We start from the raw sequence: 26,537 nt of genomic DNA, 5'->3' as shown, positions 1-26,537 counted from the left end.
AAAGTCATCTTCAATGGAAGTGGTGATGTGGCTAAAGTGGTAGAGTGCTTGCCTTGAGCTGAAAAGCTGAGGGACAGCACCCAGGCCCAGAGTTCAAGTCCTAAGACTGACAAAAAGCTAACTGTTAAATTCCTACACTAGAAGGCATAGGATGTAGGTATTTGCCAAAGGTCCTATCACATATTAGGGTGAAACTGGATTCAGAGCAGAGGTCTTGGCCCACCCTCTCAGTCTTTCTAGGAATGGCCTCACATCTACAAGAAGTAGCATTTGCTTATCAAAGACAAATCTGTTTTTGACAGTTTATATCAAAAAGAGATACTTCTGAGCTGGGAAGGTGGCTCAGTGGTAGAATACTTGCCTTGCATGCATGAGGCCCTGAGTTCAATTCCTGAGCACCACACACACAGAAAAAGCCGGAAGTGGCGCTGTGGCTCAAGTGGTAGAGCACTAGCCTTGAGCTGAAGAGCTGAGGGACAGCGCCCAGGCCCAGAGTTCAGGCCCTACAACCAACCAAAAAGAAAAGAGAGAGAGAGAGAGAGATACTTCTTTAGCTAAGAGCCAATGACTCATGCCTGTAATCCTAGCTACTCAGGAGACAAAGATCCACAGCTCACAATTCAAAGCTATCTTGGTCAGATAAATTCAGGAGATTCTTTTTTTTTGGGGGGGGGGGGGGGGAGTCCAGTTGTGGGGCCTGAACTCTGGGCCTGGGCACTGTCCCTCAGCTCTTCAGCTCAAGGCTAGTGCTCTACCACTTGAGCCACAGCACCACTTCCGGCTTTTTTCTTTTTGCTTATGTGGTGCTGAGGAATCGAACCCAGGGCCTCAGGCATGCAAGGCAAGCACTCTACCACTGAGCCACCTTCCCAGCCCCAAATTCAGGAGATTCTTATCTCTGATTAACCAGCAAAAAGTGGATGTGTGACTCAAATGGTAGATTGCCAGCCTTGAGTAGGGGAAGAAAAAAAAAAAAGCCAACCAAGAGTGCAAGGCCCTGAGTTCAAGCTCCAGTACTAACAGAGAGAGAGAAAGAGAGAGAGACTTCCTGAGATGACAGTGAACCCTTGTGAGCTGAAATACCCTAATTCTAAGCTTGCTCCTGAAAAAGCAAGGTGAAAATCACCAACAGACATTTGTGTAAATGTGCAGTGTTACTAGACTTTTTTTTTCTCTTTTTCAAATGAAGTTACCTACATGAATCCATGTAGAACTTCCTCCCTACAATTTTAAAACTTCAGACAGCAACAACAAAACCTAGTTCGAGACCCAGAAAGGATTTATAATCCATTCTTCATCTCTGAACAAGAAAGAGACTTATTGTGAATATTGTTTTAAGATGGCTCCAGGGCCCATTCAGTGCTGGCTCAGGAAAGAGAGGGTAGCCAAAATGCTGGTCTTTTTTTTTTTTTATGATGTGACTTCTCTGGTCTCCTGGGTAATTCTGTGCTATGATTGTGTCCTGCTGTTGTCTGGCTTTGCAGGCATCTAGGGTATGGGTTCAGAACAAAGTGGATGAATCCAAACACGAAATCCATTCTCAAGTTGATGCGATTACAGCTGGAACGGCTTCAGTCGTTAACCTAACGGCTGGTAAGTCTCTGGGTGATTTGTAGTGTCTTGTGGTTTGGGGCCAAAAGAAAAAATATATATATTCTTTGATTGAAACAACAGATTTTTATATTCTGAGAGGATATTCTATTTTTAGACACATAGACTGCTCTAGACATTTTTTCCCAATGATCCAGGAGAAATGTAAGGAATATCTCATTGTTTCTGTGGAGAACATACATCATCGTGAAAAAGAAAAAAAAACAAAAACATATTAGCCAGGCACTGGTGCCTCATGCCTCTAATCCTAGTTACTCAGGAGGCTAAAATCTGGTGGATCACAGTTTGAAGCCATCTCAGGCAGAAAAGTCCACTAAGTCTCCATCTCCACTAATCAGCAAAAAGCCAGACTGGAAGTATGACTCAAGTGGTAGAGCACCAGCTATGAGCAAGAAGGCTGAGCGCATGGCCCTAAGTACTTCAAAAATCTGTCGGTCCCACTTTCTCCCTTTGAGGTGCCTACAGTCTGAAAATGGTCTTGAATGGACAGATCTGCTGGCCACCTCTTCATCTGGTGTGTCCAGCAGTAGTCTCCTGACTTAGTATGACTCCTAGCTTTGTGCAGTCAAGTGAGAGTTGCAAGATAGTTTGGCTCCATCCTGCATTGTATAAGTGGCTCAGGAAGCCACATGCAGCCCTGAACTCCTGATAGGACTTGATGAAGAAGGCCAGGAGATGCTGAGACTTCCTGTGGAATTCTCAAGGAGCCTCGCTCCATACCTCAGTATAGGAAGCCTCCAGATAAAAGGACCATATTGAGGTCTCCATGGAGACCGGGTGAGAGCTGAGCATCTGACTAATCCTTCCAGGCTCTGTTTCTGTCTGCCTCCTGCAGGATGGTGGGGAAGGAGCTCCTGTCAGTGTGGGTAGGGGTTTTGAAAATTTCTCCCTAGCACTACTTACCTCCTGCCAAGCTAGGCCCACCTCATCCTCATTCTTCACCCCTCTCATGTGATGGTGATGGTCCCTCTCTGTCCCAGGTGACCCTGCTGACACAGACTACACAGCTGTGGGCTGTGCCATCACCACGATCTCTTCCAACCTGACGGAGATGTCCAAGGGCGTGAAGCTGCTGGCAGCCCTCATGGATGATGAGGTGGGCAGCGGGGAGGACTTGCTCAGAGCCGCTCGGACCCTCGCTGGAGCAGTGTCTGACTTGCTGAAAGCTGTGCAGCCTACTTCTGGGGAGGTGAGCACCCTGGATAAGTCACTCGGATGCCAACGAGAGAGCTGCCATCCCTTGGGTACCATGAAACTTGGATTTTCTGAGCTGCTTGTCATCCTTCTGCCTTTAGAGTGGATTGAGGTCTTAGTTTGAAGCCCTTCCCTCATGGGAAGTGCGTTCATGCCTGCAAGTCTAGGAACTTAACACATATGACTAGCATCCATTTAAAGAGGATACCGTTTATACCCTAATTTTTATATAGCACATGCCACCTCCATACTAGTTGTATGAGGCTCATCTTTGGGCATTTTAAAATCCTACCCACCTCTTACTGGCTTATGGGATACCAGGTGTTTCTGTGTACAAGTTTCACCAGGATGTTTATATCTCCAACCTGGCAAACAACCCGAGGTTGTCAATAATGTATGTCTGAAAGAAGCCAGTCCAGTGTTGAGTCCTGTCTGCACCGTCATATCTGATGACATTGTAGGGAAAATGCATCTTCTTTCCAACCAAAGCGTGTTTATCGTTCCTAGCCTCGGCAAACCGTCCTGACAGCTGCTGGAAGCATTGGCCAAGCCAGTGGAGATCTTCTGAGACAGATCGGAGAGAATGAGACTGATGAGCGATTCCAAGTAAGATACTCGTAGCTGCTTCTCAGTCTTGGAAAAGAAGCTAAGTGATGGTTCAGACCTGAGCAGGGAGCATGTAATGGAAAGAAAACCCAGTCTTCCCTGAGCTGTCAAGAAGAAGGGTTGGTGGTATCATTTGGGAAATGAGGTCTTTTTGTGTTTATTTAAAAGATTCTTGGCCAGGCACCATTGGCTCACACCTGAAATCCTAGCTACTCAGGAGGCTGCAATCTGAGAATCATGGTTCAAAGCCAGCCCAAGCAGGAAAGTCCATGAGGCTCTTGATTTCCAATTAACCCTAGAAAAGAAGAAGTGGAGCTATGGCTCAAAGTGGTAGAGTACTATCCTTGAGCAAAAAAACTCAAGGATATACCCAGGCTCTGAGTCCAAGCACCATGACTGACAAAAAAAAAAAAAAGGAAAGAAAGAAGGAAAATAAATAAAATAAAAGTTTCTCAATGGAAAATCTCATTTCACCAACTATGTAAAGCACATATTTAGCCTTGTGGATGGCTTCTCAATTTTCTGCATGTTCTTAAATACCAAACTAGAGAAAATAGACATGAACATTTGTTCCTCTAGAATTTTCAACTCCTGTCAGTCTCAGTTCCTCTTGGAAAGCACTTTGTAATGATACTATCTTTCCTTTTTAGTTTGTATTTTCATGGGTTTTGTTGTTGTTGTTGTTGTTGTTGTTGTTGTTGTTGTTGTTGTGTGTGTATAAACTATTACATTGTTAGAAAAAAAGAAACAATGAATGACACTTTGCAAACTAGTTTAAAGAGCTAGAGGTATGGCTCAAGGGGTCAAGTACCTACCTTGTAAGCACAAGGCCCTAAGTTCAATTCCCACTCCCACCAAAGAAAAAAAATTTAATTAATTTAAATAAACCTGATTGAAGACAAACTGAAATCTATGTTATCAGAGGATTCCAAAGTAATAACTAAGTAGTTTGAAAACAATCACATAGTAATTCTTAACTGAGAAGTTCACTGGGCCAGTAACTACACCAAACAAGTCTCTTTGGTCAGCATAGTCACCAGGGATTTTTTGTTTGTTTTACCTTATCTTGATGGCACTGGTGTTTGAACTCAAGGCTCACCTTTGCAAAGCAGCACTCTACCTCTTGAGCTATCTCTCCAGCATTCTTGAGTTCACATGCAAGCATGAAAATGTGTGCATTCCATGTTCGCATGTACACTCATGTATACACACAACAGTGTGCACTCTCCTTTGTATTCAAGGTGGCTCTCTTTCCTGTGCCTTGTCCAAAATCACAGTGTGCGGAAGTTTTCCTGTGATCCCAAGTTTTCAGCACTGGGGACATGTGTTGTTTATTCCCCCTGTTGAACAGCAGCTGTTGCCACTGTGGGCAGCTGGCCTGAGACATTGCCAGCGACCCCACAGCAGCTCAGACAAGATCTCAACTTGTCTACTCCCTCCCCAACTGCACAGAGAAGGTTCAGAGGTCCTCGTGAGCATTTCTCACATATTTGTGCACCAGTGCAGCTTACTTTCCTACTTTTCCTAAATCCTCAGTTTGGCTTTAATTACATAAATCCATCCCTAGTAGTCTCCCTGGAAAATGTCCTTTACCAAATCTGTCTAGTTATGTGTTTTGGGAAAATGACAGAATGCCATTAGTCTTCATTGTATTTTTTTTACCAGATTATTAATTTTTGATGCAACATGTAACTAGATAGCAAAATGTTCATCTACAAGAAATCTCAAGAAGTCTCAAATGTATAAGGAACTATGACCTCAAATATCACCAAATTCAGGATAATAGCATGACTTGATTAATTACCTGACACTCTAAATATGTTTTATTCCTGCATTTTTGTTTATGTTGTCTTTGTCTACTTCCTGTGGCAATGACCTCTGTTTGCCTGACCTCTGTTTTCTTGCTAAATGGGTGGCAATTTTGTTTTTGTGAGGCTTGAACTCAGGACTTCACACTGTAACTTGAGTTTTTCATGCAAAGCTGGTGTTCTACCACTTGAGCCACAGCTCCACTTCTGGCTTTTTGCTGGTTGATTGGCGATAAGAACCTCATGCACTTTTCTGTCCCATCTGGCTCCAGTCATGATCCTCAAATCTCAGCCTCCTGAGCAGCTAGGATTACAGGTGTAAGTCAGCAGCACACAGCTTCCTAATGCAGGTAATTCTTGATGGTCAGATGCCTTCTTAGACTTCGGCATCTAATAATAGATTTTGCTACTGTTTAAATAGACTAAATTATCTCAAAATGCTTAGAAATAATGCCTTCCCCAAAGTATTCAATATGGTTGAGGTAAATCATGACTCTTTCGTAAGATACCTCATGCATCCTTATATTTTTGTTAAAGCTTTGGGCTTTTATTTTCTTTTACCCATTGCTTTCCTTGTGTTCAAATGCAAACTCTTGCTTCCTGAGGTTGGTTTCTGTTCAGACTTGCTTAGGGAGCAGTCAGATTCGGAGTGACTTGGATGTTTCTGTTAGTGTGAGGTCTCTAGGATAAGAGCCAACACCTTAAAGAAGTCTCCTAAAGTAAATCCTTTAAGGGCCAGCATGGTAAGGTAAGTCTCAGCCTATGCCAGGCATGCAAAGCCCCTGACTTAGTGATGTTCAATTTCTTGAGCTGTTTTTCAAAGTCTTGAGTCTTGAGATCCCATCATAGACTTTCTTTGGGTTTTCAATGTACTGTGTGTTCTCCCAGAGTTAACAAGGGTTTATTTTACACGAGCTACATAATAGTAGTCTTGTTGAAAAGTTTGACAAAGGCCTTGTCAGCAACTATAGTTGTCCTATCACATTCTTTTTTTCCAACTGTATGTGTTTTGGATAAAATTAATAAGAGGAATGGGATTTCTTTAAAAGATTCTAACAAAGCCCTTTAGAACAATCTTCTCCACTTGACGAAATCCTAATTCTTCTTTGAAACGATGGATTCGTCGTAAGAGAAAGGATAATCTGACCTGCTCTGGGAAGTGATGTTTTAAAAAGCTTTTTAGTAATTTTTGACACTCAGGCTGTTTACATTGAACTTTAAAATTGATGTCCAAGAACCATAAGCTGGCTGCATTAGGAGCAGCTCCTAAAAGTGATGTGACAAACAAGTAGCCAGCTCCTTTACTTTCAGACTCACAGGCATTTCCCTTGAATACCCAGGGGCCATCACAGACTGGATGAAACTGTTCCTCTAAGACCACCTGGTTTGTGTCCATTTTACAACCAGCTTTGCTGGTCTATTCATATGAGTTTCAGGGTATCCTGCTTTACACAGTCTCTTAACTGTGTAAAATTGTCCAGCCCAAACCCTCTTCCCAATATAGTTTCTCATCAACTATATCATTGTAAAGACTCTGTGAGTGCCCTTTCATTTCAAACCAAAAGCACTTTATATTATCTGATGAATTAATAAGACTTCTGACTATATTTCCTTGGGGAGGGGCCAGGGGAAGCCTTGACATGTTTACTCAAAATAACAATGCCTCATATATTTGCAAAGTTATTTCTCAATCAAATAAATGACTTGCCACATAAAAAGCAAAGACGTGAATGAAATGTATCCACAGTTATTCTTCAGGTCAAGCCCAGGGGTGACAATCTATCTGGTAGGCCAGATCTGATAGAGAACATAAGATTTATTGAGTTGAAGCATGAACTTAGCTCTAAATGACCAGTGCCTGAGCATCTTCCATCAGAGAATCTTGCCACTAGTTTTTATTTATAGCTTCTCTTTCCACTTTCCATCAGAATTTAATCCCTATCTAGAAGGAGACCAATGCTGAAAACAACATATGCTCTGGGCATTTCTTGGCTCTCCATTATATGTATATGCCAGCTATTTGTCTGTGCATATCAAACACTGCCCCCTAGAGGCAGAGTTGTGGTTGACTTTTGGATGATAACTTGGATTCCTACGCAAACTAGAAACCCAAAAGATAAATAAATCGTCAGCGTACACTGAGGCATGATGATTTGGAGGCTATGAATTATAGCCTGCCTCTAGCACATGGTGTTTGTGCCATCTGAATATATTTTCAGTATCAGCTGACTCACTGCATCAATCACCTAGAGAGATGTGCTCAAGACTCAGTGTGACTAAGGATATAAATGTATATCAGTGGTTAAAATAAATGTCCTTCCCTCAAATTATCCTATTTTAGATTTAAACCTATGCATCTTAATGGATGTAGGAAGAAACTGTGTTACTAGGATGCAAGCCTCTTTTTGCCAGACCTGGGGCCTGAACTCTGGGCTTGGGCTCTCCCCCTGAGCTTCTTTTTGTTCAAGGCTAGTGCTTTATCACTTGAGCCACAGAACCACTTCTGACTTTGTCTAAGTAGTTTATTGGAGAGAAGAGTCTCACAGACTTTCCTGCCCAGGTTGGCTTTGAACCGCAGTCCTCAGATCTCAACCTCCTGAGTAGCTAGGACTACAGGTGTGAGCCACCTGGCTTCCCTATTGCTTTTAAGGATGGGATAAGGTGACTTGTCAAAAATAAATGAAAAAAAATCTAAAATACTGTGGGAAAGGATGGAATTTTAACAAGCTGTCTAAGTGGATACTAAGTGATATTTTTAGGCTGTTGGATCTGATTACGAAAATGAATTGCTCTTTGATCTCTTTTTCTTAGGATGTTTTAATGAGTTTGGCCAAAGCTGTCGCCAATGCAGCCGCCATGTTGGTATTAAAGGCAAAGAATGTTGCCCAAGTGGCAGAAGACACCGTCCTACAGAACAGGGTGATCGCAGCTGCTACTCAGTGTGCCCTTTCCACATCCCAGCTTGTGGCATGTGCCAAGGTAAGCCAGCTGTCATCTTGATCCTTCCTTCTGGGGCAGAATGTGCACAAAGAGTTTTAGAGTGTCTTCTTTCAGGTGACATGATAGGATTTGGGCATAAGCTGCCTAATCCTGATTTTATCATTTACTCTTTGCCCAAGTCCTTGGGAAGTTGGTTTCTTTTCTTACATCTATTTGTGTGTGTGTGTGTGTGTGTGTGTGTGTGTGTGTGTGTGTGTGTGTGTATGCATGTGTGTAGGGAGATGTTGTGCTGTGGGGGGTGTACATTTGTGTGTGTGTGTGTGTGTGTGTGTGTGTGTGTGTGTGTGTGTGTGTGTGTGTGTGTTGATATCTGGGCTTGCACTCAGGGTCTAGCACTTTTCCTCTCACCTTTTTGCTCATGGCTGGCACTTCACCATTCGAGCCACACCTGTAATAGAGCATTTTGTGGGTTAACTAGAAAATAAGAATCCCATAGACTTTTCTGCCCTGACTAGCTTTGAACCACAATCCTCAGATCTAAGCCTCTTGAGTAGGTAGGATGATAGATGTGAGCCACCAGTGCCTGGCTCTTAGTCATTTTTATATGCAAATCATTTTCACCCCTCTGGACATCTCCATGCATTGTATTTGCAGTACATAGAATTAAGTCTTTGCATTGTATGGTACAGCATTATAAACAGGTTCAAAAACATAATCCACAGCTTCTTGGGGAGTTCTTCCCACCCTGCAGTGCCCAAGCAAGGGTGTGAATTATTCTAAGATAGGCCCACTTTGTGTCATACATCACCCTGTCAGCAATTCCAGCAGCCCTGCAAGAGCTCCAGCATCCTTCGTTCATTTACTGACAAGCAACCTGAGACTGTCAGATGTTAGTAAGAAGCTAGTGATCACAGAAAGAGTAAGTGTCAGAACTGTGGTGATACCTCAGGTCTGCGTGGCCCCAGGTGCCCTTTCCACTCCATTACTCCTGTCTTCCCAAAACATGGGTTGTGGGCTGCGAATGTGGTAGAGTGCTTGCCTAGCATGCACAAAGCTCTGGATTCAATCCCTCAGTACCATGTAAACAGAAAAGGCTAGAAGTGGTGCTGTGGCTCAAGTGTTAGAGTGTTAGCCTTGAGCAAAAGAAGCTCAGTGCCCAGGCCCTCAGTTCAAGCCCCAGGACTGGCAAAAAAAGAAAAAAATCTATTTCTGGGCTTCATGCTGTCTCATGCTGCATTGACCTGTGAGCTGCCCAATATGTCATTTTTCCTGTCCTTGGTAGGATATGCAATATCAATTGAAGGTGACCTCCATGGTCTCTCTCCTGCCTGCTATGACCACCCTGTCAAAATCCTCAGAAAGGTCATGTGATTCCCCTGGTTCTTTTTTTTTTGGGGGGGGGGGCGGTCCGGTCGTGGGGCCTGAACTCTGGGCCTGAGCTCTGTCCCTCAGCTCTTCAGCTCAAGGCTAGCGCTCTACCACTTGAGCTACAGCACCACATCTGGCTTTTTTTCTTTTTGCTTTTGTGGTGCTGAGGAATCAAACCCAGGGCCTCAGGCATGCAAGGCAAGCGCTCTACCACTGAGCCACCTTCCCAGTCCCTCCCCCTGGTTCTTAAAGAACCTTATAGCAGTGGGCCAGGTGCTAAAACAAATGAAAGTCTTTCAGATAGTGAGCCTACAAGACTCACTGCAGAGATCCTAAGAGGAAGGAGCTTTCAGAAACTTCTCTGTGGATGTAAATTGTCAGGACATCTAAACTTATAAAGCTATCAGTGCAATGTGAAGAGCCATAGCAGTGGTTTGGGTGCATTCTTGACACTCTGAGGAACCAAGACCCAGGGCTTAAGGGAGATGGTGGGTGCCCTGGGGACCAGACATCACCAGCAGCAGCCAAGCCTTCTTTCTGTTTTGCTCAGGTGGTGAGCCCAACCATCAGCTCCCCAGTGTGCCAGGAGCAGCTGATCGAGGCAGGCAAGCTGGTGGACCGATCGGTGGAGAACTGTGTTCGGGCCTGCCAGGCGGCCACCGGGGACAGTGAGCTCCTGAAGCAGGTCAGTGCTGCCGCCAGCGTGGTCAGCCAGGCCCTGCACGACCTCCTGCAGCATGTGCGCCAATTCGCCAGCCGAGGAGAGCCCATTGGCCGCTACGACCAGGCCACTGACACGATCATGTGTGTCACTGAAAGCATCTTCAGCTCCATGGGCGATGCAGGTGAGACACCTGGGTGTGGGGAGCAGATGAGTTTGGGGGGGTCCAGCATGGTGATGAGGAAAAGCGAAGTTCACCAGGGTAACTGGTGAAGACAAGTTCTTATCAGCCTTGGTCCAAGTCTCCCACTGAGGCTCAGAAAAGGACACGGGAGTCCTGACTCACACCTTAGACTTGAACTGGGGTTTTTATTAGCGTGGAGATTCACAGTAAACCTCTTTTGTTCTAAAAATCACACCTGTTAGATGCAATATTGTAAAGTCAGAATAGCCACCAAAAGAAACAGGAACAAGCTTTGGAATAAAGACGTTTCTCCTCAGCCAGGTGCTGGTAGCTCACACCTGCAATCCTAGCTATTCAGGAGGCTGAGATCTGAGGGTTGTGGTTCAAAGTCAGCCCGGGCAAGAAAGTCTGTGAGACTCTTATCTCCAATTAACACTTCAAACACTGGAAGTTGAGCTGTGGCTCAAAATGGTAGAGTACTAGCCTTGAGCAAAGGCACTCAGGGCCAGCACCCAGGCCCTGAGTTCAAGCCCCACAACCAACACACACACACACACACACACACACACACACACACACACACACACACACACACACACACACACACACACACACACACACACACAAAGAAGTTTATCCTACTTACAGGTTGCCCAGAGGGGGTCATGGCATGCCACATAGGGACACAGAGGAAAATATCAAGGTGGTCAGAGGGACAGGAAGAAGCAAGGGGAACACCTAGACTAAGCCTGTACTGGGGAGATGCAGACAGGGCATCATAATGGACTGTAATGTGAGTACTATATACATTTAAACTTAAACAGTACAGATTTTAAACCCTAGACTCAGCCTGTCACTGCCCTCTAAGTCCCAAGAATCAACCACTTACTGATTTTTATCTTCTGTTTCAAATGTGTAGGTTGGTACTAGAGTTTGAACTCAAGACCTTGCACTTTCACTTAGCTTTTTTGCTCAAGGCTGATATTTACCACTGCTAGCTTTCTGTTGGATAGTTAGAGATTTAAAAAAAAAATGTCACAAGTTCCTGCCTGGGTTGGCTTTGAACTTCAGTCCTCAGATCTCAGCCTCCTGAGTAGCTAGTATTACAAGCATGAGCCATCGGTGCCCAGCCCACTTACTCATCTTATATATTTATGGTATGCAACATGTTATAAGGTATATATGTTATAAAATGGCTACAAGAGTACAGAGTTGACATATCATCATTTCCCCAACTGCCACAAGGGAAGTTCAAATCTACTCATTTACCCCAATATCCTGACCTTCCCACAGTTGTGTATGAGATAAGGAGGTTTTCATACTGTTAATCTGAATAGAATTGTATTATAAATACTATTTTCTATTAACATTTCTCCCAGGCTGTGTTCAACCCATGATTCTTTGGATCTCTTCATCCCTGCTAGCAACTACATTCATTCCCAGGCCCAATTACCTTCTTTTTTGTGTATTCATACCAGTCCTAGGGCTTGAACTTAAGGCCTGATTGCCATCCTGAGCTTTTTCTCTCTAAACTGGTGCTATACCACTTGAGCCACAGCTCCACTTCTGGCTTTTAGATGGTTAATTAGAGATAAGAGTCTCACAAATTTACCTGCCTGGGCTGACTTTGAACCACTGTCCTCAGAGCTCAGTCTCCTGAATAGCTAGGATTGCAACCAGTACACAGCTACCACTTACCACTTAATAGACACTTAGCTGGTTTACAAATTTGTTTGGCCTTTACAAAAGTGATACCACTGTAGTATTCTTGAAAAGATAAGAAAATTACCTTAAGTTCTTCTGCATTCTTTTTAAATAATTTAACAAAATAGGACTCTCTGTAGAATTAGATTTTGTGGAGTTTTTTTTTCTATTTTGGTGTTTGCACAAATCTTTTATTTTTCTTAATACTTCCAGGTTTACCAAACAATGCAGTGGTAACAGAGTTCCCCCTAGAGCTTTGTGTTTCCTCTATTTCAAACAGCTTCACTCATTCAGGGTACATTTGTTAAAAGTAGGAGGTAGGCTTTGGTATGTTACTATTTACTATAGACAGTGTTTGCATTTCACTAGTTTTTCCATTCATGTCTTTTTCTGTCCTAGAATCCAACTTAGACTCAGCACTGAATTCAGCATACTTTTATGTGTATAAAAGACTTTTTTTCACAGGGCACAGGGTCTCCTCCCTATCATCAGAACTGCTTGGGTGGTATAGATAAGAGGAACATGGTTCAAGGCCAAACCAGACAAAAAGTACAAGATCTATAAACAACAACAACAACAAATGAAGCAAAACATGACTGGAAGTATGGCTTAAGTGGTAGAGTACCTGGCTGAGTTCAAACTCCAGTAACACAATTAATCAACCCATTGATCAAAGTTTTTTTCTTCCCCCTTAATATTACAGCTTTTCAGTATTCTTGTCAAAGAACCTTTGCAAGAAGAATAAGTCCTTGACAGGGAGTAGTTTTATTTATTGATTCATTTATTTCTATTTATTTATTTTGGTCATGGGTCTTGAACTCAGGGCCTCGGCACTGTTCCTATTCTGTTCAAGGTAACACTCTACCAACTTTAAACCACAGCTCCACTTCTAATTTTCTGGTGGTTAATTGGTCCCATGGAATTTCCTGCCCGGGCTGGCTTTGAACCTCAGTCCTCAGATCTCAGCCTCCTGAGTAGCTAGGATTACAGGTGTGAGCTATTGGCATCAGGGAGTTTTATTTTTTTCATGTTGATTGTTATACCCCTCCTAATTTCAGTAAAAATAAAATCGCAGGCACATAAGGCAAAAATCCAAACTACTCCTAAAAATAAAAAAGGAGGAGAGTCGGGGAGATGTTGTGAGAAAGCATGGGCTGAGAATCTCCTTTGTATCTTAGCCTGAACCTGGAGTCCATATTCTTCTCAGGGAGAACTCATGGCACAAAGTAGATGGTATTACTCATTTGTTGGATGATAGCATGCAAATCCCAAAATTTAAAGCTAAATTTACCCTATGTACATTGCTCAAAGAGTTTATTATAGGGGCTTTTGTATAAAAAAGTGAGATAAACCATTTCCTAAATAAGTACTTACTAAAAGTAAACCCTTGTAATTTGCTCCTTGCCTTCTCTTTAGAAGATGCTTCTCTCTGGCTACTTGTATCATCATGTCTGTTCCTCATAGACACAGGTTGGACTTAAATGTACTTAAATGGGAGGTGGGGTCCAGGCAACACAGGGAATTTTCAGCTCTGAGTGTGATTCGCTTAGAAGTACATTGCTCTGCTCTGGAGGCTAAGATCTGAAAATCGCAGTCCAAGGCCAGCAGGGGCAGAAAAGCCCATGAGACTTTTCTCTCCAGTTAACTACCAGAAAGCCAGAGCTGTGGCTCAAGTGGGATTATGCTAGCATTGAACAAAGGAAGCTCAGAAACAGCATCCAGGCCCTGAGTTCAAACCCCAGGACTAGTAAAACAAACAAACAAAAAAAAAACCCCACAAAAGAATGAAGTGCATTTTTAGAAGTAGATCCTAGAGGTTCTCTTCCTTCTATCCTCCTTGCCTGATAGGTAAAGGAACAACCTTACGTGTTGGTGAGACTTGTGTCCACTTTGGAAGGCAGACAAACAGCCTGCATCCTCTGTCTCATCCTCTAGGTGAAATGGTACGCCAGGCCCGGGTCCTAGCCCAGGCCACTTCTGATCTCGTCAATGCCATGAGGTCCGATGCAGAAGCAGAAATCGACATGGAGAATTCGAAGAAGCTCCTGGCAGCAGCAAAGCTCCTGGCAGACTCCACTGCTCGCATGGTAGAAGCTGCGAAGGTATTGCACTGGGTTTTCCAAAGAACTTGACTAAGTGTAAGGATTTGGAAGGCAACATCAAGGAGGAGGATAGTCAGAGAGACTTTTTGCTGAAACATGTATGGCTCTGGAACATTTGACCTAAGGCAGGTAGCAAAGTAGGTTGTTGGACATGTAGAAGATACTCTTCAGTGGAGGCAGAGATGTTCACCAAGCAGCAGACAGTGAAACACCTGCAACTTCTCTTTCTCCAGCCTCAGTGTGACCTTACCCTCCACTTGACTTCTTAACTCCTATCATGGTTTTAGTTATTGCCTTCATCCCTGTTCCTTACATCCTAGCAGCAATTTTCAACATTATAATAGGTCAATGATCTTTTACCTGAAATACATGGGACCAAAAATGTTTCAGATCTCAGAGCTTTTTGGATTTGGAGATATTTACAAAGACTGAAGTGGTTGAGCATCCCTCATCCAGAAATCTGAGGTTCATCTTCTGAGCAGCGTATTGGCTCTCAAAGAGTTTCAGACTTCGGGGAAATTTTGGATTTCAGATTTCCGGACTAAGGATGCTCACCTTGTATAAAGCTTTGAGCTAAGAGTTACATTTTGGCAGCTGGGTGTAAGAGGCTCATGCCTGTAATCCTAGCTGCTCAAGAGGGTCAAATCTGAAAGATCTTGGTTTGAAGCCAGCCCAGGCAGAAAGTCAGTAACAGTCTACCTTCAAAATAACCAGCACAAAACAAGGCTGAGGGCATGGCCCAAGTGGTAGGGTGCCAACCCAAGCAAGCAAGTACAAGGCCCTGAGTTCATATTGCCAACCCAGTATTGGCAGGGAGAAGAAAAGAATAAGTATTGTACATGTTAGAACTATAGCCTGGTGTTTCTAAATGTCAGTGTTTCTCCTCCCTCCCTCCCTCTCTCTCTCTCTCTCTCTCTCTCTCTCTCTCTCTCTCTCTCTCTCTCTCTCTCTCTCTTTCTCTCTCTCTCTCTCTCTCTCTCTCTCTCTCTCTCTCTCTCTCTCTCTCTCTCTCTCTCTCTCTCTCTCTCTCTCGCTCACTCTCTCTGTGTTCATTTTAGGGCTTGAAATCAGGACCTGGGCACTGTGCCTGAGCTATTTTGGCTCAAGGCTAGTGTTCTACCACTTAAACCATAGATCCACTGTGACTTTTTGGTTGGTAATTAGAGATAGTTAGCCCTACCTGGGCTAACTTCGAACCACAATCCTCAGATCTCAGCCTCCTGAGTACCTATGATTACAGACATAGCATGGGGATGCCTGGCTTTAAGCCAGTGATATAGATAAAGATATATAGATATATAGATATATATAGTTTTAAAAATACTGTACAGAGGGGTTACAGTAGGGTAATGAGTATATTTCCTACTGAGCAATATTACCTCCTCCTTTGATTTTCCCCTACCATCACTTCCCTCCTCCCTCCCTAACTCCTCCCTCCCCCCCCAAGCCAGTGATTCTTAACTAAGAGTCTCTGTCAGACTCTCCGTGAAGCATATGAAAATGCACTTGTCAGCTGGGCGCCGGTGGCTCACTCCTTTAATCCTAGCTACTCAGGAGGCTGAGATCTGAGGATCACAGTTTAAAGCCAGCCCAGGCAGGAAAGTCCTTGAGATTCGTATCTCCAAAGTGGCACTGTGGCTTGAGCTGAAGAGCTCAGGGACAGCACCCAGGCCCAGAGTTCAAGCTCCATGACAACCAAAAAAACAAAAAAACAAAATGCACTTGTCTCATTTCCAGCTCAAAGATCATGCTTCGGTCTCTAAGGAATGTGCTAACCTGTCTCTAGTAAGGACTCTTGAATGGATCAGCCCATATTTCTCTGTGCTTCTATATAAACATATCTTCTGCCATTAATAGAAAATACAGATACGGATTGAAAAGAGTGTAAAATTCACCTTCTACTTTTAGTCCCTGCAATAACATATTTAAAGAATCTCTATGAATATAAGATTCATGATACATATCCACATTGTATCCTATCTCCCTGGCTCTGATGGAATAGACTTGTGGCAACTAAACTTGTAAATTCATTTTAAGTATGTTGTGACATACGTTGAACCTTTCTTGCCCTTATGAGGGATTGAGTCTTTGGAGAAGGGAAGTAGGGAAGAGAGATGCACGGAGGTTGGATACCATGTCTGCTCTGCTCTACCCTCCAACTCAGAGTCTCCAAGAAAGCAATTCCTACATGTAGCCTTTAATAGCCTTCTCTTACCATCTATTTGGAACACAGTCCCTCCCCATCCCTGGTGCTCCCTCTGTCCTAGCCCTTGTGCGTTCACTAGAATCTCCACCTTTATATGTACCTGTATAACAAAATGTTTCTACAATGTCATGAAGACATGTGCATCGTTAGTTCTCTGAGAGAGACAGGGAAAGGAGAGATTTATCTGCACAGCCATTTGTGTGTGTGTGTGTGTGTGTGTGTGTGTGTGTGTGTGTGTGTGTGTGTGTGCATGTGTGCGCGCACATGCCAGTCTTAAGGCCTGAACTCAGGGACTAGGCACTGTCCCTGAGCTTCTTTTGCACAAGGCTAGCATTCTACTGCTAGCCTATAGCTCCACTTCCAGCTTTTTGGTGGTTAATTTGGAGATAAGTGTCTCACAGACTTTCCTGTGTGGGCTGGCTTTGAACTGTGATCCACAGATCTCAGCCTCCTGAGTAGCTAGAATTACAGGCATGAGCCACTGATGCCAACAAGTTTATACTTTTTAAGTGAAAATTTCAACTTGGTACATACTTACATGTGTATGATATTTGAATGCCTCTATACACTGTGTAATAAGATATCATACCCCTGGGGCTGGGAAGGTGCCTCAGTGGTAGAGCACTTGCCTTGCATGCATGAAACCCTGGGTTTGATTCCTCAGCACCACATAAGCAGAAAAAGCCAGAAGTGGTGCTGTGGCTCAAGTGGTAGAGCGCTAGCCTTGAGCTGAAGAGCTGAGGGACAGCACCCAGGCCCAGAGTTCAGGCCCACAACTGGACAAATATATATATGTATATATAATTAAAATATTTAAAAAAATCATACCCCACTCCTCCAGACCATTTGTCATTTCTTTGTGTTCAAAACATTAAAAAATAAACTTCTCAATTGATAGAAAGTGGTTGCCAACCATAGTTACCCTTCTGTACAAAATAAATGATGCTGGGACAACTGTCCATACTAATAGCAGAAATTCCAGGCCCTGTTATATCCTGTGTAAAAATAAACTCAGGTGCTAGGAGCCGGTATCTCATACTTGGAATCATAGCTACTCTAGAGGCTAAGATCTGAGGATCGAGGTTTGAAGTCAGCCTTGGGAGAAAATCCCTAAGATCCTTATCTCCAATAGCTACTCAGAAAAGGCCAGAAGTGGAACTGTGCCTCAAGTGGTAGAGTGCTAGCCTTGAGCAAAGGAACCTTAGGGACAGTGCCCAGGCTCTAAAGTCAAACCCCAGCATTAGGACAGAAAAATATATAAATAAAAATAAACTCAGGGAAGTGGAGTTATGACTAAGTGGTAGATCACCAGCCTTAAGTGAAAAAGCTAAGTGAGAACACAAGGACCTGAGTTGAAGCTCCAAGAATGGCACACATATACGCCACACACACACACACACACACACACACACACACACACACACACACACACACACACACACACACAGAATAAAATAAATAAATACAAACTTGGTAGGAATAAAATGGATTTCTTTTTACTGGCATTGAATTTCTTTTGAGCTGATACATAGAAACATAAAATCTGTATTATGAATGGGATGATATGTAATATCTTCATGTCTGTTAAGACCCTGGTATCTGGGTTCAGGGTGATTTGTGTAGGTGACTGAGTGATCAATAGTGTTTAATTATTACCATGAGCCAGATACCATTTAGCTAGATAGCAGCCCCTGATTTTTGGTCTGAGGAGAACATCTTTGCCATGAAGATATTGTTTTCAGTATTGCTTTCCCATCCAGGAAAAAGTAACATTAAAGTCATGCGTTCAGTGAGTGGGACATGCTGTCTCTGGACCATTTGAAATCTTCATTTTTACCTTTGCAGGGGGCTGCCGCTAACCCAGAGAATGAAGACCAGCAGCAGAGGCTGAGAGAAGCTGCCGAAGGTCTCCGGGTAGCAACAAATGCTGCCGCCCAGAACGCAATTAAGAAAAAAATTGTCAACCGGCTGGAGGTCAGAAAAGAGACTTATTGGCTTCTCAGATTCCCATTTTAGATTGCAAAGAGTTACTTGCATTTTTTTAAAATAATGCCCATATAAAGAAAGCTAAATAAAAATCAATATCCTTGATGGTTGGCTTAGGTACTTTAGAAGTATTTACACAATTTGAACAATGGCTTCAGTTTGTGGTTCTCCAGAAGCTAACATCTTGCTGGGCAACCATTGCTCATGTCTATAATCCTAGCTCCTGAGGAGGCTGAGTTTTGAGAATCTCAGTTCAAAGCCAGCCCAGGCAGGAAAGTCTGTGAGATGCTTATCTCCAATAAACTACCAACCATGAAGTGGAGGTATGTACAAAAAGCTCAGGGACAGTGCCCAGGCCCTGAGTTCAAGCCCTAGGACAGTACAAAAACATTCAGACAAAAGCTAATTAACACAAGCTTTTTTTTTTAAGGAGAAACTGAGATTTCTTTATTTTCTTTTTAATTCTTTTGCATTCTAGGATGTACACATTCAAATAGGACATTTACTGAAAACATTTTCTATTTTGTCAGAGCTCTGACTTTTTTTTTCTAGGGCTCCTGTAGAAAATACAGTCTTTAGGGGGCTGGGAAGGTGGCTCAGTGGTAGAGCGCTTGCCTTGCATGCATGAGGCCCTAGGTTCGATTCCTCAGCACCACATAAGCAAAAAGAAAAAAGCCGGAAGTGGCGCTGTGGCTCAAGTGGTAGAGTGCTAGCCTTGAGCTGAAGAGCTGAGGGACAGCGCCCAGGCCCAGAGTTCAGGCCCCACAACCGGACCCAAAAAAGAAAGAAAGAAAGAAAGAAAGAAAGAAAGAAAGAAAGAAAGAAAGAAAGAAAGAAAGAAAGAAAGAAAGAAAGAAAGAAAGAAAGAAAGAAAGAAAGAAAGAAAGAAAGAAAAGAAAGAAAGAAAGAAAGAAAGAAAGAAAGAAAGAAAAGAAAGAAAGAAAGAAAGAAAGAAAGAAAGAAAGAAAGAAAGAAAATACAGTCTTTGGAAGATAGGATAGGAAGCATGATTCAGTAGAGGAGTATGGAAGAGAGTGAGATGAACTACTTTTGGTATTTTCAGAATATTTATTCTGACCAGAGTTGAAACTAGCAATAGGCACACACTGTGTAAATAAATATTTGCTTTTGCGAACATTCACAGGGGACTCAACTCTAAAATGTGAGGGAATGGAGGCTGGGTTAACTGCCTGTCTGCACGGGCATTCATCCTTGTGCAGTCTGCTGTGTCCTGGAAGAAAATTGACCTCGATGCTCTTTGAAGGAGAAGAGAGAATGAGCCCAATTATGTACCCCAAGGGGACAGTCTCAGCATGTCTGAACCAAGCCTCTGGGCAGGCATTGTGAAAAAAAAAAACCCAAGCAAGGTAGCCAGGGCCAGGCCAGACCAAACTATTACTGCCTTTTGAAGGTAGAGGCTAGGTGCTGGTGGCTCACTCTTATAATCCTAATTACTCAGGAGGCTGAAATCTGAGGAGCACAATTTGAAGCTGGCCTGAGGTAGGAAAGTCCATAAGACTATCATTTCCAATTAACCAGCAAAAAAAAAAAAAAAAAGCCAGAAGTAAAGCTGTGGCTCAAGTGGTAAAGATCCAGCTTTGAGTGGGAAAGCTAAGGAATAGTACCCAGGTCTTAAGTTCAAACCCCAGTATTGGTATACACAAAGAAAAAAATTTTTGAAGGAATTGGAATCCAGCCAGGTGACAGTGGCTCCTGCCTATAATCTTAGCTATTGAGGAGGCTGAGAGCTGAGGCTCATGTATCAAAGCCAGCCTGGGCAGGAAAGTCCATGAGACTCTTTATCTCCAATTAACCACCAGAAAACCAGAAGTAGAGCTGTGGCTCACAGTGGTGTTGTACTAGCCTTGTGGAAAAAGCTCAGAGACAGAGCCCAGGCCCTGACTTCAAGCCCCATGGCCAACTTAAAAAAAAAAAAATAGTAGAATCTGTTCAATGAACACCGAACACCCCAGCCCTGTGGCTTGCATGCATGTATATGTACTTGCCTTTTTAGGACTTACCTGTCTCCTTTCCTCTCTAGGTTGCTGCCAAGCAGGCTGCAGCTGCAGCCACCCAGACCATTGCGGCCTCCCAGAATGCTGCTGTTTCCAACAAGAACCCTGCAGCCCAGCAGCAGCTAGTCCAGAGCTGCAAGGTGAGGTTGCCACACACAAAGAGCCTGGTCACCTGTAGATGACTGATAGCATTAGCAGGCCACATGTCTGTAATTGAGTTAAGACAGGTCTTAAGGGCTTCTAATACAGTTTCTTCCAGCTCCAATTCCAGGTCTGGGTTTTGTCTGCTAAGTCTATGAAGTCATTGTCTTCCCCTTGTCCTCCTTCTTTCTAGGAGGTTTTAATCAGAGCGAACCAATGAGGAGTCCTTGAAGACTCTGAAATAGTAAGGAAGCATTTACTTCTCTCTTTTGGAAAGATCAGTTCTAGCAGGTGAATTTCCTGCGTTCTCCTAATTCTACCTGGAGAATTTTCTTTTATATTGCCCCTCTGACCTTGTGCTTTGGAATTTACAGTTATTGTCCATTTGTCCATATTCCAAGACCCAGACATCCATGCTTCATTGAAACAGCTTCCTACAAACACCTCTGTGGCCCTCTCTTTGAGCCCAGGGATTTGACAGTTCTGAGATACCTGTGCATGATGCCAGTCACAACCTTTACTTTCAGAGCCCTTGCCTGCTATGGCAGTATCTCTGGCTAGAGACTCCTGAAAGTATAGGTATATCAACTGGGCCTATGACAGGCATGTGATTGGACCTGGGTAAGGAGAGCTAGCTGCTACCTCTCCTTCAAATCTCCTCTAATGACTCATGCATGAAAGGTGTCACTGTACTGCTTTGGAGCAGGGGATCACCTTGAGCTCTGTGGTCCTGCTTCCATGTGGAGGACTGGATGTCCTCTGGGAGGAAGAGAGTGTCTTTTTGGAAGACACTCCCCTGTGGCCTCTCTCCCCATCCCATCCCCACTGCCCCATCTTGTCCTGGCTTTGACTGGTTCCTGAGCCTCTAGTGCGTGGCAGCTTATGGAAGGAAAAGGTCTTGCTGAGAGTAAGAACCTTCTCTGTACGGTGTTCTTTCCTGTTTGGGCCTCAGTTCAGCTACTAGTAAGGAGTAGGAAAATAGTCTTTCCCCTTCTCAGAGAGATCATGGTGCCTGTATCCAGGGACATGATCCACCGTGAGCCTTTCATCCCTCTTCTGCAAAGATACTAAAGATACTAGGTATCTGAGTGTCACTGCCAGGAAGTGAGAGGTATGCTGTTAATGAGGTTCAGGTGAACAGGGCCAAGTAGAGCAAATTACTGTAAGCAGCAGTCCAGGAAAGGGTCAGGGGACATTTCCATGGAAGTATTTTTAACCCTTACTAAAGTGGATTGGGAGGGGGGAGGGGAGATATACCAGCAGGCCAGGATGCACTAGGCACTGTTATCTTTTTTTTATTCTCTATTTTTTTGGCAGTACTCAGAACTAAATGGGCACTCTACCTCTTGAGCCACTCCCCCCTAGTTCTTTTGTGTTTTAGTCTCTTTTTCAGATAGGGTCTCACACTTTTGCCAGAGTCAACTTCAGACTGCAGTTCTTCTCTGCCTCCCACATAGGTGGGAATACAGATTTGTACCATCATGCACCAGACACCTTCATCAGCAATGACAGTAATGGTGCTGGGACCTGAAGCCTGCTACCAATGCATTGTCTGTGCTCAGTACCTGTCTCCTTGTTTCCTGTAGGCTGTGGCTGATCACATCCCCCAGCTGGTACAAGGGGTGAGAGGGAGCCAGGCGCAAGCAGAAGACCTCAGTGCCCAGCTGGCTCTCATCATCTCCAGCCAGAACTTCCTCCAGGTAACACACATGGGCACCACAGATCTTACTCAGAACCCCTGACTGGCAGGGCCTGGTTGTGTGTCCAATCTGAGGAGAATGAAGTTTGGTTGGGCTATGCAAAATGTTCGTGCAGACAAATTGCCCTATGGAGATGGCCTGCCCTTCCATTTTTCTTTCTCAGAGGTATCTCCTGACTTCTTAAAGAGAGAAAAGGCATCCTAAGTTGCAAGGTGAGATGAGAAGCCCAGAGCTAGATATTGCTTTATGTTTTCTAGTTTCTAGAGTGCTTTTAAGCCTGTCTTTCACAGACAGAAAACACAGTGATCATGTGTTTGTGACTGATTCTTGTGCACTTGGGCAGCTGGACAGCATTATTGTCCTTTTGTGGGCTAAGGGGCAGATTTATTTTCAGGAAAATTGAATAGTAAGGATAGTGAAAACAGTAAGTTTGGGGGAAGGTTCACATTCTTTGAGTCAAAGGCTCTGCTTTATCAGCATTTTTCTCCACTTATGTCTAGAACAAGGATGAGGTGTTGCTCCCCTACTTGCCAGTTAAGTTCAAGTGCTGTTGCACTTGATAAACATGAAAGAGATAAACATGGAAATTTGATATGTTCCCTTATTTTTCACTGCGTACAAACATACACACATCAGTATATGTGTATAATCTTTTTCAGTTGGTATTCATTGTATAGAAACCCCTAGGTTGTTTTGAAAATAACATTGGCATTTATGATTTTCAATAATCTACCATGATGCTGTTATTCAGTATGTATTATGAGACAAACAGAATTTTAACTTTTCAACCATCATAAAGCAACCTGTAAAGTGATCATCATTAGGTGTTCAAACCTGTGTTCCCCTCTTAAGCTCCTACTACCCTAGGGTAAATTTCTACAAAGAGGATTGTAATCAGCTCATTTTTTTCTTTTGGTACATTGGAACTTAAGACTTCATTAAGACCTCTCTCTCTCTTTCCCTCTCATGCTCTCTCATTTTCTTATTCTCTCCTTCTCCCTCTCCCTCTCTTTCTCTCTCTCTTCCCCCATTCTCTCCCTCTCTTTCTTTCTTTTCTTTGTTTTCTTGCGGTACTGGGATTTGAACCCAATGCCTCCTCATGTTTGCTAGCCAAACACTCTCCCACTTGAGTTACGCCCCCAATTATCAAGACTTGGTAACTTTGCCTGGGGTTGGAGGTAGGGGAGGGGGCTCAAGCTCAGAATCCTCCTGCTTGTACCTCTTGAGTATCTGGGATTATAAGCATGTGCCACCACTCCTAGCTGGTACTTCTCTGTTCATTGTGCTTCTTCCCAAACCCAGCAAGACTGTAGGGTGTCAAGACAAATCAGTGTAGACATCTTCCTGCTTCTAGTCTGGCCTTGGCTTTGTTTTTCCTTTTTCTCTGTAATTTTGACTTGGCTGCCATGGACATTTAAGTCTTTGCAAGAAATATCAAGGTTAAAATAAATGGCAAGAGATTCAAGAGATCGAAAAGCTTAGCACAGGAGATGAACTCCCAGGACCTTGAACATTCTGGTCAAGTGTTCTACCCCTCAGCTACTTCCCTCATTAGTATATGTATTTTAAACTTTCTTCAAATATGTCCTAGTATTGTCCTTCCGGAAGGCTGATTGCATCTAAATTTACAACTAGCCATAAACAAAGCATATTTTTCATATGTCTTTTGACTGCTTTAAAAAACATGTTTTTCCCAGTTTTCACTATGGAATATTTTGTGTTGGATTTTGTATTTCCTGGATCTTTATAATATTCAACATATTTCATATGCTTCTGTTGGTCATTTTTTGTTATTCATTCTTTTTGTTATTCTACTCATGTTGGTTTTTATTATTTTAATTCTTTTTTTAAATATTAAAAATATTAACTCTTGCTCTTAATACTTATAATCCAGCCATTTACTTTCTTACAACTTTTCAAAGAGCAGTTTTTATAAAATACATATTTAAAGCTTTAAAAGTATGTCTGCTTTGTGATCCAGAAATTCTACTTTTAAATTTTTACATGAGAAGCTAGACACCATTGGCTCAGGCCTGTAATCCTAGCCACTCAAGAAGCTGAGATCTGAGAATCACGATTCAAAACCAACCCTGGAAAGAAGATCTGTGAGACACTTGTCTCCAATTAATCACCAAAATGCCAGCAGTGGAGCTGTGACTCTGAGCAAGAAAGTTCAGGGTAGCCGGGCGCCGGTGGCTCATGCCTATCATCCTAGCTACTCAGGAGGCTGAGATCTGAGGATCGTGGTTCAAAGCCAGCCCAGGCAGGAAAGTCTGTGAAACTCTTATCTCCAATAAACCACTCGAAAACCAGATGTGGCACTGTAGCTCAAGTGGTAGAGCGCTCGCCTTGAGCTGAAGAGCTGAGGGACAGTGCACAGGCCCAGAGTTCAAGCCCCACGACCGACAAAAAAAAAAGAAAAGAAAAGAAAGCTCAGGTCACTGCCTTGGCTCTAAGTTCAAGCCCTAGAACCAGCACGTGCATGTCCCCACACACAAATAATTACACAGAGAAAATTATCAATGTACACAAAAATTTAGCTATGTATTTATCATTATTATTATACTTCAGAAAAAACAGAGGTGTACCCAACTATGAGGTAGGTAGGGGTGGGGAGTTGAGGAATGTTAACAGGTACATGTAATCAGATACCATATGGCTGATCAAAACAATATGTGAGAGAAAATAAATAATATGCTCTTAATTTTCATGCACAGATGTCCATACCTGGTAACATTATTCTAGTTTCTGAAATGTGAAATCATTTTCTTTGTTTTTCCTTGAACTTAAGCTCACTCTGCTTGTTTGCCTGCCTGACATACTATCACTTGATACATACCTCCACCCCAGACTTTTACTAGTTATCTTAAACAGAAAGTCTTTTAGATTTTTTTATTTTGTCCAGGCTGCCTTCAAGCCCCAGTACCTGGCTATTTTCTTTTTTTTCTTTTTTTTTTTTTTTTGCCAGTCATGGGGCCGGAACTCTGGGCCTGGGTACTGTCCCTCAGCTCCTCAGCTCAAGGCTAGGGCTCTACCACTTTGAGCCACAGCACGACTTCCAGCTTTATCTGCTTATGTGGTGCTGAGGAATCGAACCCAGGGCCTCATGTATGCAAGGCAAGCACTCTACTACTGAGCCACCTTCCCAGCCCCTACCTGGCTATTTTCTTGGTTTATTTGCCATCATTTTTCTACACAGTCTAGTAGGTTTGTTTAAAACTCATAGTAAAGAACTATCGTGAGAAATACAAAGAATCTCATTTTAAAAAGGGATGTCTTAGAAATGTTGGTTATGAGAGTAAGGGAAAAAACAAATTGTTTAAACAGAGATACAGGTGGACCCATTGCAACAATGAGATGTACAAGTCATTATGTTGAAAATGAACTTTACAACTTTGGTGGGGGGGAAAGAGGATTGGGGGAGTGGGGGAGGATGGGAAGGGATGGGAAGTGGAAACAAAGGAGGAGGCTACAATGCTTGATAAGAAATGTACTCATTATCTTTCCCATGTAATTGTAACCCCTCTGTACAGTATTTTCACAATAAAAAAAAGAAATGTTGAAAATGAGAATTCTAAACCACACTCTATCCTGCTGCTCCCACCATGTCATATATATATATTTTTTTAAATCTAGACTTTAGTAGCCTGTGTTAGCTGGTCTAACACGGTACTCAGGGGGTCAGGATTGGAAACTAGTTGGTGTTTAATGCTTTTCTCTTTATAGTAGAATAACTCCTGACCACTGTGGAGAGATGGCTCTTGGCTCTCTCTGCCCCTTGGCAGCACAGGACATTCATTGTCTTTCTGCTCATCTTTTCACAGCCTGGAAGCAAGATGGTGTCCTCCGCCAAGGCCGCAGTACCCACTGTGAGTGACCAGGCCGCAGCCATGCAGCTGAGCCAGTGTGCCAAGAACCTGGCGACCAGCTTGGCTGAGCTGCGCACTGCCTCTCAGAAGGCAAGTAGGGCCTTGTCCTGCCAGTTCGCTCGTAAGGGAATGGAGGTTTCCCTCCTTACTGCTGCTGTGGTGTGAGTCCTGCCCAGGCCTCCGCATGGCAGAGCTGTCTGTTCCATTTGCATGACCACAAAAGATACTTCTGTGGATTGGCTTTGACTGCCTTTGACTGTCTTCCCTAGTTACAATGGCTTGACAAAGTCATCTGTAATTTGCACACTTCTTCTTCTTCCTCCTCCTGTATTCTGGGACAGGCAGTAGTCTTATGTTTTACTCTCCGGGAGAATAGTAGATAATGTCTTGGTGCCTGATTGATTGTGGACCAAAATAATTATATTTGCCAGCTTTCTGTTGT

General features: G+C 43.2%; 1 protein-coding gene across 3 annotated transcripts in view; it reads left to right on the top strand.

Annotated features, from left to right (window-relative positions):
• Tln2 (talin 2) overlaps positions 1 to 26,537 on the top strand; it is a 340,789-nt gene that overhangs the window by 222,219 nt on the left and 92,033 nt on the right. For all 3 annotated transcript variants that reach the window (XM_069995254.1, XM_069995253.1, XM_069995252.1), the window contains exons 17-26: positions 1,485 to 1,593; positions 2,592 to 2,800; positions 3,313 to 3,411; positions 8,031 to 8,198; positions 10,078 to 10,372; positions 14,012 to 14,178; positions 18,230 to 18,358; positions 20,412 to 20,525; positions 22,113 to 22,226; positions 26,051 to 26,185. In XM_069995254.1, coding sequence (XP_069851355.1) covers positions 1,485 to 1,593; positions 2,592 to 2,800; positions 3,313 to 3,411; positions 8,031 to 8,198; positions 10,078 to 10,372; positions 14,012 to 14,178; positions 18,230 to 18,358; positions 20,412 to 20,525; positions 22,113 to 22,226; positions 26,051 to 26,185 — 1,539 coding nt within the window. The remainder of the gene's footprint in view (positions 1 to 1,484; positions 1,594 to 2,591; positions 2,801 to 3,312; positions 3,412 to 8,030; positions 8,199 to 10,077; positions 10,373 to 14,011; positions 14,179 to 18,229; positions 18,359 to 20,411; positions 20,526 to 22,112; positions 22,227 to 26,050; positions 26,186 to 26,537) is intronic.

Source organism: Dipodomys merriami, unplaced genomic scaffold (genome assembly GCF_024711535.1).
Source record: "Dipodomys merriami isolate MVZ:Mamm:240054 unplaced genomic scaffold, mDipMer1.0.p SCAF_48, whole genome shotgun sequence".
NCBI lineage: Eukaryota > Metazoa > Chordata > Mammalia > Rodentia > Heteromyidae > Dipodomys > Dipodomys merriami.
Note: the sequence above shows the minus strand (reverse complement) of the source record. Positions and strands in the feature narration are given on the sequence as shown.